General features: G+C 33.0%; 1 protein-coding gene across 1 annotated transcript in view; it reads right to left on the minus strand.

Moving 5' to 3' along the window:
- The window catches only part of Dnt (tyrosine-protein kinase Dnt), a 31,718-nt gene extending 22,081 nt beyond the window's left edge, over positions 1 to 9,637 (minus strand). Inside the window, exon 1 of the mRNA XM_074245899.1 lies at positions 8,858 to 9,637. Within this exon, the coding sequence (XP_074102000.1) occupies positions 8,858 to 8,966 (109 nt within the window). The 5' untranslated portion in view covers positions 8,967 to 9,637. The remainder of the gene's footprint in view (positions 1 to 8,857) is intronic.
- Between the last annotated feature and the right edge of the window lie 8,635 nt (positions 9,638 to 18,272).

The following is an 18,272-nucleotide window of genomic DNA, read 5'->3' on the forward strand; positions in this document are numbered from 1 at the left end:
TATTTTAGATGTTTTTTTATTAGTAAGTTTATTTATGGTAATTTACGAAGGGATCACCTTGGAACAATATGCCAAGTAAAGTCTGTAAGAATTCACGGGTGTTTTTATAACAAGATCCACGGGGGTTAACATCGTATCCCGCGTACTGCTTCTTTTGGTTGATGTAAATTTCCAAAGTAAGTTCGTTCAACACACATACACAAACACAGAACCGACTATTTTATAACAGACATAAAAAGACACATTTATATACTACAAATTCGAGTGTACGCGTGCTTGTGATGCCTGACTCACACCAGCGAAAAACATAACACGCGCTTCTTAACGAGGAGTCAGAGATTGATGGTAGCAGCGGCGCAAACGTCCTAACATCCGATCCGCCGACTGAAATATCACACTACGTATATGTATATAAATAAATGTTCGTATAAAAAATAAATCACACATACGATTAAAAGTTAACGAACAAAAAAAAATCTCACTAGACCTGTACGTGCTAAATTCCCTTTACTTTTGAAGGTTGATGGAAATATACACCAGAGGAATAAAACGTTTACCTCTGGCTCTATTTTTTGGAGTTGCTAAATAAAATTTTAGGTCTTTTATTCATCAACATAAACCGCTCTTCAACACCTACACTCTACTGCATACATTTCTATACCTACTTGAGCATATAAATTTTTTCCTGACTCTCATCTGCACCCCTCGTACCTCGAAAAGCTTTTTATTCATCACGTTTCTAGTAGCAGTTGTGCAGTGGCTAAAGTTTCTCCATATATATCAGTACAAAGTGTAGTTAGCGAACGACGCGACAACTGAGAAATGCTTGATTGTCAACACGGAATCTCCACAGGCACTCATTTACTGGTCTTGCTTGAAAAGACTTTGGCACGTGCATGATATGCATATTTATTGATCCCACAGGCTCTCTTCCACTTTCTCTTCCTCTGACTCCTGTTAAGAGTTGAGGGCAATGCTTCTATTTCGTATTCTATAACGTGACACACTGCACTTTTCATGCTTCGTCCGCGGTTGCTTCTCTTATTCAAATTGAGTTTTTTGTGTCACGAAGATTAAAGAGTTCTATGCAAAAATATTCACTCCTCTTACTATTATATATATATATATATATATACCTATTGCTTTATACAACTACTTCACCTCTTACTCTGCAATTCGTTTGACTCGACGAAAAAAAAAAAATAAAACCCTTTTAATTACTTTTTCCCATTCGCAATTTGCTATATTCTATTCTCGCGTTGCATTTCAATGACTATTCAAATAGAATAAAATCTTTTTCAATCAATTTTAAATTACAAGTCGATAAAAATTCAATCCGCAATTATCGGGCTTAAAATAAATTCCCAAAAAATTATCTTTTTCCCTACCGCGGAAAAAAAAATCATCACACTGTGACAAGTTGTTAAAATGTGTTGATAAACAATGTGTTGAAGTACTAAATGTATATATTTATGGATGAATATTCAGCATATAATAACAAGACATATATATTGTAAGCAGTGAAAATAAGTGGAGAAAATTGATTGGATCCCGTTATAACCTCATGGGCAACAAGAGTAATAATGAAAAAAAAAAAAAAAAAAAAAAAAAAAAAAATGTAAGAAGAAAAAGAATCAGAAGAACGAGAATATGCCGAGTGGGCCCACTGGAGCCTACACCAGTGTAGTCCCTGGATAAAACGTTTTCACGGGGTCCCGTCGGGTTCTTTGAGCCGACCCCGCTGTATAGATGCCACCACTGTGGAGCAGAGAGAGAAAGTGAATAAGAAAGAGAGAGAGAGAGAGAGAGAGAGAGAGAGAGAGAGAGAGAGAGAGGAAGGTTCGGGCCTGTCAGGCTCTAACTAGGTAGAAATGTAAGTAAGGTAGGGCTGGGCCCAGGAACACTTGGCTCGGAGCGAGTGGAGAGGAGGAGAACGGAGCCTTAACAACGCGAAGCCTGATTTACACCGTGGAATCGAGTGATGAAGCTAAAGCCGGTACACGGGAGTTACTAGCAGCAAGTGGGATTTTTGGTGTTTTGACACGGACTCCTGACAGCTGATCCCCGTGTCTTTAGTGGTTGCTCATGTTACTCTCTTCGGAGTTGTACGTGTATTGAGCATAGCAGCAGCGGGTCCGGTTTGACGGCCCTAAATTGGATACTATATTAATTTTTGCTCACCCGTATTATAAACGATGCAATGATATATACAAACGCTCACTCTTATTACGAGTAGTCAAGGTAGTTCGCAAATTTGCGCATCACTAAATTTATAATCCTCTTTAATCACGAGTTTTATTGACTCAAAAAATAAATACGTACATAAATGATCGAGTCAAGGTTTTATTTGTGGTATGTATGTACTTATAGTGTGTGTATGTGGTATTACACTCAATTCGAAGGGTCACAGATTAAAATAAACTGCGACTTGCTGACCTTTTGTAAGTTTGAGAAACGATCGTCGTTAAATTGACATTTATTTTTATTTTTACGAGTTTCAAGCGTCGACTTTTGAATTTTTTATGCAAGCTATAAATTTCCTTAGGTCATTTATTTTTAAAAAATTATTTCCGAATTTTAGCGGTTAAATGGCGCAAGAATATCAAAATAAAATTATCTATTCAATTTAAATTATATTCTTTTCTGTGAAATTCTAGAGGCAACCGATTTATAAGTGTATTAAATATTGTTGGCGTAAGCAAAAACTGAATAAGAGGTCTAGCGTGATTATGATGATTCAAAAAAAAAGCTGCTGAGTTGTAAAAAAAATAATTATGATAAAATAAAAAACTAAAAAAAGTTAAATTAAATAGTTATCTTATCCAGTTGGTGTAGATTATACATGTCGAGAAGCGCTTATATGAGAGTCCTTTGAGATAAAAGTGTGTTCGAAAAGAATATTATTCGAATAAAAAGAGATAGAGAACGCGATGAGTTCAGACCGAGACCCAAAGACGACCTGTCTCGACAACCTCCTAATGGACGTGACTTCTCATTCTTTAAAATTGATTTTACGCTCTCTTCAACTTATAATTCACATGAATTATCCCTTGTTAGGTGGCGCATTTAGATATTTCAACATTACTAAATTTATAGTTTTATCATCTTGCTGTTGCTACTCATTTTAAAAAGTCAATTTACGTCACAGCAACTTTATTTTATTAATAAACCAACAATCATCATTATTATTCATAACTGCTGTCATGGATAAAATTAAGTTGTTATCAAAAATTAAACTGAGTGGATTTTATTAAATATCAATTGTCAAGCTTTTATTTAAATTAATAAATTCAATTTTATAAAAGCATTACTAAATGTTAAAGTACCCGTTTAAAGAAGTATATTTTAAAATTTATCCGCGTATAAATTTTATATTCTCGCGAACTTCCAGCCAACTACTATCAACATTAAGGACAGAGTGAGTGCGTGAGCCAGGATCGTGAACTATCTGAAGTCTACGAGGAAGTTTAACTTTTATTAGCCTGTCCTATAGATATCATCATATCTCGACATACTTTCTCGTACAAAAAGTACGTGGATTGCATGGAAATAACATAAATTTTATATTTACTTTGTCACTGGAATTTTTATAACGAGATTCAAAAACTCCGGCAACAGAAACAAGTTTAAACTTTAGCTTAACCGACGGAAAGAAAAAAAAAAATTTTAAAAAGTATCGATCCTGCGACTAAACAACGATCCATCAAGCACAGTCATCGATCATCTGAGAATATATTTTATTTATTATATATACATATGTAACATGTATATATTCACAAGCACATCTCGAAGTTTAACTAATACAAGACGATCGAGAGTCACACCGGGAGACCGTGGCTTGGGATTCGTTTGAATTTATGGATGAATAAATAATAATGTAAATTGCCGAGAACGACAATGGACTGCCAATCGTTTCATTTATACATATATTGTGTTACAGCTCTCGCCCTTGAGTCTCCATACATAAATTTATAAAAAATAAAATAATAAAAATTATAATAATCGTGTGGTGAGTAATATTATAAATGTAACATGAGACTAAAAGTCGTGTAACATAAGAATGAGAAATAAAAAATCTACTCTTACAGCAGATCGATTTCTCGAGTCGATTGCCCGTAGAGTTCAGTCGAGGACTAAGGAACACTGCCCAGGAAATCCTCCCAGTAGTTGTGTTGGAAGAAGTAGTAGTAGTAGTAGTAGTAGTAGTAAATAAAAATATAAAGAGCCGCGAAATTTTATACCGCGGTTATTTTTCGCGTCTCCGACCAACAACATTTGGAGTTCGTATGTATCAGTATGTATGTTATAAGGAGGTAGACACATTACATATCTATATCTATATCTGTACGCGTATGTATTATTATATTGGTCCATATGGTTCACGGAGCCCGTAGAATGGTATCGTTAAGACCGATCTACAGTTTCCTTGTATTGGAACGAAACCGTGGCTGGTCAAGATTCTTACATTGGATTTTCGCTCTTTATTTAATATTATATTATATTGTAAGCCCGAGACGAGAGCAAGAGCAAGGCACGTTGAAGAAACACGACGAAATAAAAGTAAGGTTGCGAGCGGCGATGCGGAGCCCGATGAGGTTCCAGCACCACACAGCTCTCGGAGTAGAGGCGTCGAGTGGAATATAGGATGTGTGTACCGAAATAAAAGGTACGAGAAGATAAAGAGTAAGAACGAGAGAACCAGAGGGAATGAAGGAGGAACGCACACGATTATTCGGTGTCTAAACAAACTAGAAAGCCGGTCCTGGCGGGGCTCGCGGCACCCAGAGACGCTTAACAAGGACCTCGTTATCATATTTTATTACCGTGTCTCGTACAGCCAAACCACCACTACCAAGCCCTTGTATGTTTATATATTTATTCATACGTGTGTGTATATTCAGTGAGTAAGAATAGAAGTAATTTACTAACGTGTACACAAAGAATCTAATTGATTTATCTTGATGTACGGTATTGTTTAAAAATACCATCTATTTGTTTCAAATTGAAATTACGGATTCGCTTAAATATTTGCTAGTTTATTAGATACTTTTTACGCAGCAGAAGAAGAAGGAGGAGAAAGAGGAGGAGGAGAAGGAGAAGGAGGAGGAGGGAAAGCTCGTTTCAATTATCTACTATCGCCGTCTGCACGTCGTTATGTACATTGAGCATGGTTAAATACAAACACAGACTGAAAGTACAGGCTGAAGGTATCGAGCAATGTGTACGTGTGTTTATATGTGTAAGTGTGTATCCATGCACGCATGCAAGATACAAATATACAAGATGATATTCACGTGCATAAACACACGTACGTACGTAGGTGGTGGCGAGGCAGGCCGCGAGAACTCGAGAGTAATGGGTCGTAAATTTTTTGAACCAGCATCAGCCGAGCCTTCTTAGTAGCCTTCTGTAGTTATGTATGTAATAGTGAGAATGTAATATAAGTGAGAGAAAGAAACGACCAACGCGGTTCCTGACCTGCTCTGCATGAACCGTGAGCCCTCGAACGAATCCTATACGCGAGGTCCTGTTCTCCACTGAGTTAAGTCTAGTTTGTTGTTCAGTGTGGATCAACATATATAGACTCTTTTGTTGTTATCTGTGTACGGGTATATTCACATGGAGCTCTGTAACACTGCACAGTATAACAGGCAATTTAGACGAGAATATAACAGATCCAGATACTCTGTAAATTTAATCATGAGTATGTGTCTTAAAAATGAATCTAAATAAACGGTTTATAAATAAAAACCACCTACATTTGTATTTGTATTTATTTATTTTGATTTTATTTGTGTATGTTACTCTGACTCTGAACTTGCTCGATGTTTTGTAGCGTTTCAGTAAATTGGATTGAATTTATTTATTTATTTTAAAAAGTAACTTGGAATTCTGCATCCCGTCAGCAGATTAATGGCACAATTTTATAAATGGAATTTTTTGGCAGACGATTATGAAGGACGGGGAAATGGAGTGAGAAAATAATAAATGAAAAATAATATCTTTTATTCTGTCAAATGCTCGTCATACTGAAATTCCATAAAGCGTATGTTATACAAGGCTCGCTTGGCTTCCCAGCTATTTCTATTAATATTTCCGTGAAATTCGCGAGCGAACGAACCGAGAAACGGAAGAGAAGGACTGACGGAGGGAGAGTCGAGACGCGGATGTGTATGACGGTGGATAGAGAACTTCAGGCGACACATAGAATAGAATACACAGAATGCCCAGCAGAAAACCATAGCTGTATATGTACAGATGTGTACACCGTAGGACACACACGTCCTACGGCAGGCACAAATATCTGTATTATTGCGTATGCCAGTAAGTGAGTCTACACGTGGTCCAACACGTACGCCATGTGTGTACTTGTGACGGATAAGACAGAGAACTACCGAGTTAGTGCTAATGTAACGTGGATGGCAAAATAGAGGAATGGAAGCATATTACTCCTATTATCTATATAGTGTACAGTATAAAGATAAATACTTGTGTGAGTTGTCCATGTGCGTGTGGCGAATTCGAGGGCGGGACGGTGTGAGGGTAAAAACCACGGGCTAATTCGAGTGTTCAAGTGTCGTTGCGCGCAATTGCAGGTCAGCGAGCCGGATATTTTTCGCGGTCCAACGAGCCGCTAACAAATTATTTCCACTCGCGAAAGTCAACCAGTTTAAAATGATGAACAAACGTCCACAAGTTTCGCGTCCTATCGCGTGTATTATGTTCTGTTATATATATCTCGGTTGTGATGTGGTATCGAATGATGTGATGTATTTTCACGCCACCTCCTGCCATCACGCCCATTTATCGACTTTCAATCTGATACATACGATAATCAATTCCTCGATTTATGAGTTTCTCAGTAAATAGATCCTATCATTTTCTTCACTCAATATATTATATTATATTTTATATTTGTTGTCTCTTTAATGACTCGAGACTTTCTATTTAATTACACTTGTATTGAAGCTTGTTTTTATTCAGAAAAAAAAAAAAAAAATACAGCTCTTTTTTAGATTATTAAAAACCTCTAGGTTTTTTTATGGGAAATTCCAGTTAAGATTTATGTTTTTATTTTATGTATGAGTTAGGTAGTTTAATCTTGTAAACTTTTCCGAGTCAATAAATGAAAGATAAGTAGGAGATATTTCTCAAAAATGACGGATGGCTCAGGTAATATTTACTTTTTCTACTGCCCAAAGTCGTGAGTAATAAACAAAAATTTTTTAGATTCTTCTGATATCTTAAAGCCTCTAAAAAGTATTTAAACTAATTGAAAGTATCTAACTTTATCCAGGAAGATTTAATAACTTTTTAGAGCTACTACAAGTTCTACTTTAGCTTCCTTGAAGAATATTAGACACGCGATGGCTCGATAAATTAAAATATTTTAGGTCTTTAAACCTTCGCTAAACGATATCAGTGAATTTCAATTAAATTTACGTTCTAGATAATAAATTACGTTGAGTCTTTCAATTCTATCACATATTTAAAGCTATTTAATTGAATATTAAAATAATTGTTCTGAAGTTATTGAATCGATTTCGTTCATTTAGGAATTATTGAACTGTTTAAATATTAAAAGCCATCATATTTTTGTTTTATTGAGAGCAAAGTGATTTTACTGAAAAACTATTAGCTCTTTTATTATTGTAAAACTATATTGTCGTTTCAATTGATAAATCACTACTGAGGTGTCTGTATGGTTCACAATAGATTAGTAATTGTAAGTAAAATCAATTGAATTAAAAATTCATGAAATAATAGATTTAAATAAAATGTTACAATTTAAAAGTATTAAATATGCAAAATCGATAATGAAAGTTCTATCTTCAATTTATCCTTGATTTAATTATTGATAAGTTTTAAATATTTGAAATAAGAAGCTTTGTCATAACTTATTCATTTAGAAATGTCATTGCAATTATTGGAATAAATTTTTTTTTAATAAAAAAAGGAATTAGCTTTCGAGAATAATGAGTTACTAGCACCTTTGTAGCACCGTGACTTGTGAAATATAAATAAATAAAATTTTGCTTTATTAAATAATGACTTTTGTTAAATTGCACTGTATTTTTTTAACTATTGACTTTTTTAAAGATATAAGCTAATCCTGATGTTACACTTATCAAGAGCTTTCATTTGAATACCCACATGCATTTTGATATATTTTTCATACATACATATATGTAATATATATAAATATATGAAATATTGATGTGGGTACTCAAATGAAAGCTCTTGATAAGTGTAATGTCGGGATGAGCTTATATCTTTAAAAATGTCAATAAGTCACAAGATACAAGGTCATTTTTTAATTATGTATCTAGAGATATATTTTCGAATGCAGCCTAAATATTTATCATCATAAATTGACTATTGGTAAGAATGATATGAAACCATGAAAAGGCCACAAAATTTTGCTTATTCTCTTAATAATATTGATTAATTTTTTAGCCTCACTGATTATCAGTATCCTATCAATAAAACTAATAAATGATTAACAACATCGCCAGCACATATACAAAAAAATTACTATGCAGAGAAAGTGTTACATACTTAGCAATCTACAAGCATGTATTTGCGATTAAAATTAATCCGCAGCGATAAAAACCGACCGGATCACGGACAATCAGCAAACACTAATAAAAAAAAAAAAAAAAAAAAATACTTGATATTAATACAACAGCAACAATAATTGCATTAAACCGTTATATCACTTAAAATATAAATTCTTGGCATAGCTCATCTCATAAATAAGGTTATTTAGGCATTTGAAAATGATAATGACACAATAGCAGGAATAATAAACGATGTAGTTGTAAAACGCAAGAAAGATAAAAAAAATAAAACTTACCCATTAATTTTCTAACTTCAGCCTGACTGAGAAAGAGATTGAAGTGCCCGTGTCCTGGCCTCACCACGATAAACAACATCGCTAATCTCACCACCAGCATCAGCAACATGATTATGATGAGGTTGCTTACAACTCTCCTCCTATCCGCAACAAAACTCACCTCGCTCTTAAAAACCACGTGTTCGTTTAAAGCCGCGTTTGAGCGACTGAGTCCGCTGATGATAACCAGACGTTGACACGACAAAGACGGCAATTACTTCGCGCCCGCGCACACTCCCTCTACTTTGTTATTGCTGAATTTGAATATTTATTTCCAAAATATCCAACTGCAATTATTTGCTCCAATTTTTGACTCACTCTTTTCGAGTCACCTCATTTTTAATTGTTTATTTATTTACTTTTTGGAGTTAAATCTTTCTGGATCTATTCGGAGCGGTGATTTTTAAACAGCGCGAATATTTTAAATAAAATAAAAATATAAATATCTCCTCGTTTTAAATTCTCGAGTTAATTTTTAACGAATAAGGCAACAAGAAACACTAACTGTACACAGTAACGTATAAAATAAAATACACACGAATTTTGACAGCTTGTTTGGAGTAACACGTGCGAATAAATGAGTTTATTTGATTATTTTTTTTCGTCTAATTAATTATATCATCACTGGGTTTATAAATTGAAGTATTTTTGCAGTAAAAATACTCTTTACCGAAAAATTTTAAACTTGTTTAATATTTTGCCGAGCTAACTGTGGATTGGACTATGTTGCCGCGTGAAAGCCACAACCAGTTCTGCTACAGCCGCCATCGGTCGTCCAGGGTCGACGCAGTTGCTTGGATGACCGAGAAAGCACGAGTAGAACCGGAAATACCCGAAGTTCTACGGTTTACTGTTTACTATAGTGCTTTTGCCTCATACTCACTCGGTTCGGTTGCGTTGGTTTAGTGCCATACAGTGTGTGACGATGGTGTAGGACTACTATAGGTATACCATACCTGTCTAAGTACAAGGGTACGCTCCGCACAGATTGTATGGGGGTTGCTTCTCTGTGTAGGTAAGAATGAGAATGAGATGAGAATTCACAGATACGAGAATAAAATACAACGAGAAGGAGATAAAAAGGACGGAGTGCCATCAAGAATTTCAAAGGAGGAGACTCCCAACCGTGATCGATGATCTTTGGATAAAAAAAATTTTTCGAATCTTCACACAAATGTTTTTCTGTTTTTTTTTTAACCGATTGAACTATCCATCAAACATAAATTTTTTATGTTTATTGCTATTTTTTTTTTTTTTTTTTCTAGTTAAACTGTTGGTGATAAGCGTCGTTAAATTTTAGGAGGTACTCTCTGGATATTTATGTCGATTGGTAATTTTATTGCACGTATAATAATATCAAAAGTCAATTTGGTTTTTTTTAATTTTCGACTGTAAATAATTTTCATTGTTAATAAAAACAGCTAAGGGAGTTTTTTTTTAATTTTTTTTTATTTTTTTTTGGAAATGAATATTTTAGAAATTTATTCTTTGAATTAGTCGAGTCACTGTAAACAAGAAAATCAACCGGTAAATGAGACATTTTGTAAATGTTTGGCCAATTAGAAACACCGTGAAATTTTGAAATGTCCAAGGCAAAATAAGACAACATTCTTAAAAAGGGAAAACTATTTTGTTGGAATATAAAATTTACAGATGCTTCTGCTTTATTTGACCTCGAAATCTCTTGTATTTTAAAATACAATACATGTAATGTAAATCCATGAATAATGAATGTAAATTCCAGAAATGTGAAAAATGTGAGGGAGTAAAATAGATATTTTTCTAGTTAAGTTATACAATCTAATTTACAAATAACAATTTTAAAAAAAAGATCAATAAAAAGACGGAGTAAATAAAAAACTTTAAAAGTATTTAATGATAAACATCCGAAAAGTCTGACAGTTTAGCGTTAAATTTAACTGATAAAAATATGCAAGTTACTTTTGTTTAAAAAAAATTATTTGTTGTTGTATTTTAAATAAAACAAGGACAATTTTCTTGTAACATAATCTTGTTCGCGGAAATTAGTTCTGCTTGAAGAAAGTTTTCAGTGTAACAGGTAGTTCGTTTGGCTTTAGCTATTGTATATATCTTTAAACCGTCGTACTCGTTCTACCCGATCTCCAGCTTTCCAGTTTTCTTGCTTCTAACCTAACCACTTTTGGAATCTTTTCCGTATTTTTCTTTTTGTCCAATAGGGCATTTTCAGTAAAGCCTGTACTGCATCTGCTTGTCTACTTATTTTACTCAGAAGATATTTTAAACGAGGCGAGACTTTTAAACAATTAAACGAGTCTATATAAATTTTCACTTAAGCAACTCTGAAAACTAAAAGTGAAAAGATAAAAATATAAAAAACATATACACAATACACTGAATATTGAATTTTTCATCCTATCCCATAAAAGTTATCTTAATAAATACATATAAAAGCAATTTACACGACAGGTGTTATATATAAATATTCTGAGTCATTTGTAAGTAAAAGCATCAGCACTCAAGAGTAAGCGAAAAAATTTTCCATATAACGTATTATCGATTTTTACGAGCCCCATCAAGCTCTACAAACTCAATATACCTATCACACAGCGTCGATCAAATTTCATCCTCCCTCTTCATTCCTCTTATCTCTCTTGCTTCTGTTCATCAGTGATACCACACACTTGGTACACATGCTCTAATACTCGCATATACTGACATTTAATATCGGAATATTGACAGATTGGCTGCGTAAAATTCCTACCTCGAAAATCACAAGATCGACTCGATGATAAAATCAACGAGACCCCCCAAAAGTATCTACAAATTTTATATCAACATTTACTTAGGTATCGAAAATCATTTAATGGAGTAAAAAAAGTTTCAAACCCTCGCCTATATATTTAAAATGGTAAAAAAAATTAATTTGATCTAAGAGAAAAATTCTTGAACTTAGAAATTTTACTTGATTCAAAAATTCTCGTCATTAAAAATTCTCCTCTGAGGCTGGAACAACTTTAACAAGCTCCAGGGACAAAATAAATCTATTTAATAATTCTATTAAACACTTCTCAGTCTATTACCAGAACGTTCGTGGCCTTAAGTCAAAACTTAGAACAATATTTTATAACATAATGTCTGTTGAGTATAACGTTTATCTAGAGATCCTGTTATTGGCTATTGTTGTTGGGTCTTTATGTAAAAAAATAAATAAATAAAATAAATTTTTTATACTTCGAAAAATTGGGAATAATTTTTTGATATCAAATTACCTTTTAAAATTCCTAGAGTTTAAAGTTAATTTAAGTGAAAAATAAATAAAGAATTTTTTTTTTTAATTAATTAGAAATAATAAAAATTTCATCAAAATTCATATAATAAATATTGATTAAAAATTTAATAACTAACTTTCTATAATTGGAAAGCAAATTAAGTTTATTAAATATTTTACCTCCAGTGAACGATATTTCGATGCAATCCAAAGTACCTTTGCATAGCACGGGCTTTGTAAATTATTTATAATACAATTGTGTGCTACAATTTGTGGTTCAGTGAGTTTATATTGTAATGACATAGATAAAAGCATTAAAATTAAGTAACTATTCGCACTTTAATTAATTCATAATTAATATAAAAATAATTAAAAAATTTCCGACTCTCTAATGAATTCACGATTAGTCCGTAAATTTTTAACAGCTGTATAAAGAAGTACGTGCAAAGAAATAAATAATAAACGCATAAAAAAATAATTTGAATCATAAGCTTACAATGGCAGAATCACGAGGGTGTAACGCCTACGTCGTTTCACTGAATCTTGTTTCTTTCAACCGGACGTGTCTGATTATACCAAAGACAGTCATTACTTCGTCGACGGTAACAAGAGTGTAAAAGACAGCGAAAATATCCTTTATACCTTTAAAGTGGGAAACGAGTGTGTATGTAATGCATTCATAGCTTCGAATAAAAAATCCGGAGAGCGAAAAAACGAGGAAGAAAAGGAGAGTGAAAAAAAAAATAAACAAACGCTGTGTAAATGCAGGACGGGTGATCACTCGAGACTTGTTTTGCGAATTCGCAGCTGATTGAAAAGCTCACGAAAAAAAAAAAAAAAAAAAAAAAAATAATAATAATAATAATAATAATAATAATAATAATAATAATAACCGTAGTAGCATGAAGTGATTACTTTTTCATGGAAACGGTCGTCTGTAGAAAAGTTAATCGTTTGCATATTGATTTTCGCTCGTAATCTCGCGATTTATAGAGTGCGCATTTTTTCTTTAAATTTTCACTCATGTAATGCCTCGAGTGTACTGAGGATGTAAAGAGTCAAGTAGGTAGTTCTCTATAGAGTATAAAACATCGCATGCATGAGAATTTAATTCATCAACATCTCATTTACTACAACATTTACTGACGGACTCAATTACGATCGTTATTATCCAGAGAATCATATTGGATGGTGAATTTAATGACTAGCTTTACTTTCAGAGTTTAGTATTATAGAGCTTACGGTGTGTATGTGTGTGTGTGCGTGTGTATAGTTCGATTGGATGCGATGAGATGTGATGAGAGTGGATAGCAGTATAGAGGTTCGAATTGAATGAAAGGCTTTTAGTTTTTATTTACCGATCACTATACTGAAGACACAACTCAATCTCTATAGAAGTAAATAGACATGAAAGCCATTCTTGGTTTATTTATTTACTTGCAAAATAACATTGTCTCATTTTCTCACTTAATGCAAATTGAAAAAAAAAAAAAATAAAATAAAAAATTTGTTGTACTCAAAATTTTTGAGCTTCGTCAAAAAAAGTTCAAAAATTAAAAATTTTATTTTTTATAAATTTTTTTCCAAAAAAAAAAAAAATGTAACTGTTTGCTGAATCTGTCACAACTGGAAGCTAACAATTTCATAATCTAGAGCAAATAAGTACCGAGTACGAACGGTTGAGTCTACTTAACATCGTACATAAAAGTACATAGGATACTCTGGAGAATAAGTATATAGTGTATATAGTGTACATATATAAGAATGCTTCTCTTTGTCGGATCTAATCTGGACAAACAGTCGTATATCAGTACTGAGCGTTCATTCGCGACTGGCTGACACGTCTCTGTGCTTTCTCCGCTGTGTATATATATATTATATATTATATATTATATATATATTATATATATTATATATTATATATTATACATTATATCGCATGCATATATAATATTATATATATATATATATATATATATATATATATATATATATATATATATTATACATACAAGCCGTGTTGTTTGAGCTAATACCTTCTGTACCGGCGTAGCTCTGAAAAGCAGTAGCTCTTGATGCGACTTAAAAAGATCATACAACGTAATCCTTTAAGTCACGATACTTTAGTAGTAGTTTCAAAAGCATTTTTTTGGTAACGCCTGAAATTTACTTTATATATTTTATTTATTAGTAATCTTCTTAGAATACTCGCTATTCATTCTCATAACTAATAAATAATTCATTTTAATACTCTATGAATTTTTATCCTTCAGTTTTTTTAAACTTTAAATCCATAAAAAATTTTTTATTAATCAACCGCTTATTTACTCTGTTAATAGAATCGGGATTACTGCAAATTGAATTCTAATTACACATTTTCAAAGTTCTGTAATTAATTTCCGCGAACGTTTAGGTAAGTTCAAGTGAACTTCCCGAGTAACTTTGACATTATTAAAAACAATTTAATTGGAAAATTTTAAACTGATTTTTTTTTTAAATTATAAGTTTCAACGAAAGTTAAATCTTGAAAAAAACTTTGCCGTCTAAAATCTTTTGACAGTTTTTGATACAAGTTTTGCTTTTAAAATTTTATGAAAAAGCCGTCGGATATTTGAAAAGCTCGCTTTAGGTAAAAACTCAAAGTAAAGTCTTTTTCTTTGGTGTGTATGCACACACCGAGGCATACCTTTAGGAAATTTTTTTTACACTAGCAAGTTAATCCTTAAAAAAATAATAGGCTGGAGTAAAGCAAAGCTCGTAACGAGAGCAGAGTTGTTATGCATATTATATGACTTAGCTGTATATCTTCTTAATCAAGTGGGGATATTGTTTGGCCTGGAAAATATAAATACGGCTGTGTCAAAGAAACCGGCGCCCAGCTTTCGGAGTAATTCTTTACACGATCGTGCGGCCTCCAATTAATGGTATGCCGCATGCCAGTAAGTCTCCCCGCCCTATTAAAAGATACCGCCACCTTAAAAATATATTAATGCTACCGTGTCCTCTTTAGCTTGTTTGCTACCTCTTTTACGCTAAAAATTTAAATCTAACATTCCATTTTTAACATACACAACAACCCCGTAGCTCCGCAATAAACCAATGACAGATCTATCCAAGATAAATTTATCACAAGCTCCAAAATTTATTACAAAACAATTCAGCCATTAACACAATAAATATTTATTTTTAAAAATCCAATTAAAAAAAAAATTCTAGAATAAATTAGAAATTTTTATTCTAGTGGAAAGTTAATTAGAATTTGAATCCTAATTAAAATTATTTATGCTCACAAAACTTTTATTACTTAAATAAACTTTTTAATTAAATTATCTGGTTTAAAAAAAAATAAATAAAAGTAAAATTTATTTAAAGAAAAATAAATAAATATAAGCTTAGTGTTTATTCAAAAAGTTTTCTGTTTACTTGACTTTTGAATTTGAATCACAAACACCTTAAGTTTATTTAATTACTACTCGTCTGTGTAGATTTTTCTCTCAAACAAAGTTTACGTCGAGTTGGCAAAAGACAAGTTTTTCAGCTGGATAGGGCGTGAGAGAGTGCCAAATACTCTATAACCTTGCCTCATCTCGTCTAGAATTGTCGACGTATACACGAGAGTGCAAACTAAAAACTCAAACTCAACGAAATCCCCAAAAGAAGTAAAGAGCAAGTTGCTTCATCTTTCCTTCTTTCCTCTCCTTATTCCAGAGTATATATATATAGCTGCAGATTACTCTCTAAAGATCTTAACTCACGCGGAAAATTTTTATCTTACTTTACACTCTGGTACTCCTCACTTTTCTGTGTACTTTTGCTGATCTTCGACCCGATGCTTTTTCGATACTGAGGGTGTCTGACTGTGCACAGACTTAAACAAGAGGGTGGATACGCTGATGAGATGACACTGCGCTGAGGACAACTTGAATAATACCTTAAAGAGACTATAAAGGATGGAGCTCAAAACTCAAGGGTGTAAAAAGTTGGATTAAAGAACAAAATAAAATGTCTGGAGTAAGGAGAAATACATAATACTTGTGTAGATATAAAAGAGCTGACTGTACTTGGCCTAACAAGACTCAGGGACTCACAGGCTATTATCATAATTGTGGGCTGTAGGCAACGGCTGTACCCACAAACCAGAATACTTCTCATCATCAACCTTCTATATGTATACGTACCTACACTATACCTTACTCATATCTTTTTACTTGTAAGAACTAAAAATAAAAACAAAAAAGTTTTTATTCTTTTACATTGTCATTTATCCTTTTTCATCTCCTTACACACCTTATTCACATAATATCAACAGACCTTAATCCTTGGGACATTCCTCTCACTTATATTCAACAAGCAGTTGTTGGATAATACCGTATGTGATTTTTTCCGTACATCACATTAGTTTTTCTCGTCTTCTGTCTTGTTCCATCTGTAAGATGTTTAGTTAAATTAATACAAGTTTCTTTCTATCAAAGGTGTGTTAGTGCGTGTGCGCTTGAATGTTTTTGCCCCTATGTACGCAATACAGTGCGTAGTGTATGTACTTATATAAAATAAAATAAAATACATTTGTATGAAGAAGCATGGGATGCCGTACTACGTTCTGTACGATCGCGTATATATAGATGGTTGTACACTCGTTTTCGCCTTGTTCAGAGAGACCAGTTGTGAACAATGCACGTACAGTTGCATCCTTGCCAACCATTATAGTAGTACACGCGTGTGTGTTTTATAACGGGTCACGTTGTCGTCACTCGGCAGACGTGCTCGCTTTTGACGATTGACGATGATGACCTTTTTGCTCGTATTACTTTTTTCGTCTTTGTTGCTGCTACTGCTGCTGCTGCTATTTTTGTTGTTATTATTATTATAGTTTTCACGATGTGCCATTTTTGTTGAATTTCTGGCTCGATGGGTTTTCACATCGTGGTATAATATTGAATGTATGGTATAGATGGCTGTAGCGAAATGGATTGCTTTGAACTCTTAGAACAAAGGGAGTTTTTTTTTTAGAACTTATTTTCGAAAGGTGTGAAGAAATCTACGCTCTTACAGATGTTGCGTTTCTTTAGAATATTATTAAAAAAAAATTTTAATATTTTAGATTTAATTTCATCGAAGAGCACAGAATAAAATAAAATTAAAAAAAAAAAAAAATCTCTTTTCTGCAAATGAAACCGATAAAAGTGATTCAAAAAAATGTGTAAATTCAGCGTTTCATATTCTCATCCTCTAAGTTTTATTTCTCTGGAAATAAAATTTAAAATTATAATTTTTCAATTTTATCTAACTCTCTTGTTTTCTGACGTGACAATTTTTAATCAACTCCTCTTATACCTTGTGTTGAAGTAAAATGAAAATAAAACAATTTAAACTATTTATTTTGTAGTGTAACATTAAATAATAAAAGTTAAAATAAAAATCATTTAATTAAAAAAATAAATAAATAAATAAACCCACGTACATAACTGGAACGAAAACATTAAACAATTATCCTCACGCACACCAAACTTCTAATAGAGCCTTGTTTAATTTATTTTTTCAGTGGATGCAGAGGAGTAATTGACAAGTAATAAAAGATCCTAAAAAAGCTTGAAACAAAAAAAAAAAAAAGAAAAGTAAACTGAGAAAAGCATAAAAAAGAATATGAACTGGTGAACCGCAGAGGAATGGCCGTTTTTGCATGGGTCTCTTCGAATATCTGAGCCCGTATTTCTTAACTCTTTTTAATCGTTCTGGTTCTCTTTTCTGGTTCCATTCGCCGTATTGCACTCTAGCTTCTCTCTCTTGGAAACGGAACACTCCCCTCAAGGTCAGTGATTAAATTCAAACGTAGTTAGGTTGCATCTCGACAGAGTAGAGAGACCACCCTGAACGAAATCACGCTCGTTGCGCTTACACGCTCCCATCTTTCAGTCTCTCACCCTTCCTTGCCTTCTCTGCATACATCCGTACACTTATTTATACACATACAAATCCATAGAGCGAACGGCACTCGACAGAGCTCCACATTTACTCTTTTATTATTTTTGATTCACTACTATATCGTCTCTCTTCACGACTAGTTAATTTTGTAACGAGTCATGTTGATGCAGAATCAGCTACCGACTTTTTTACGCTCATATAAAC

This window comes from Cotesia typhae, unplaced genomic scaffold (assembly GCF_013202065.1).
Source record: "Cotesia typhae breed Kobodo isofemale line unplaced genomic scaffold, CoteBio_Ctyphae contig_48, whole genome shotgun sequence".
Taxonomy (NCBI): domain Eukaryota; kingdom Metazoa; phylum Arthropoda; class Insecta; order Hymenoptera; family Braconidae; genus Cotesia; species Cotesia typhae.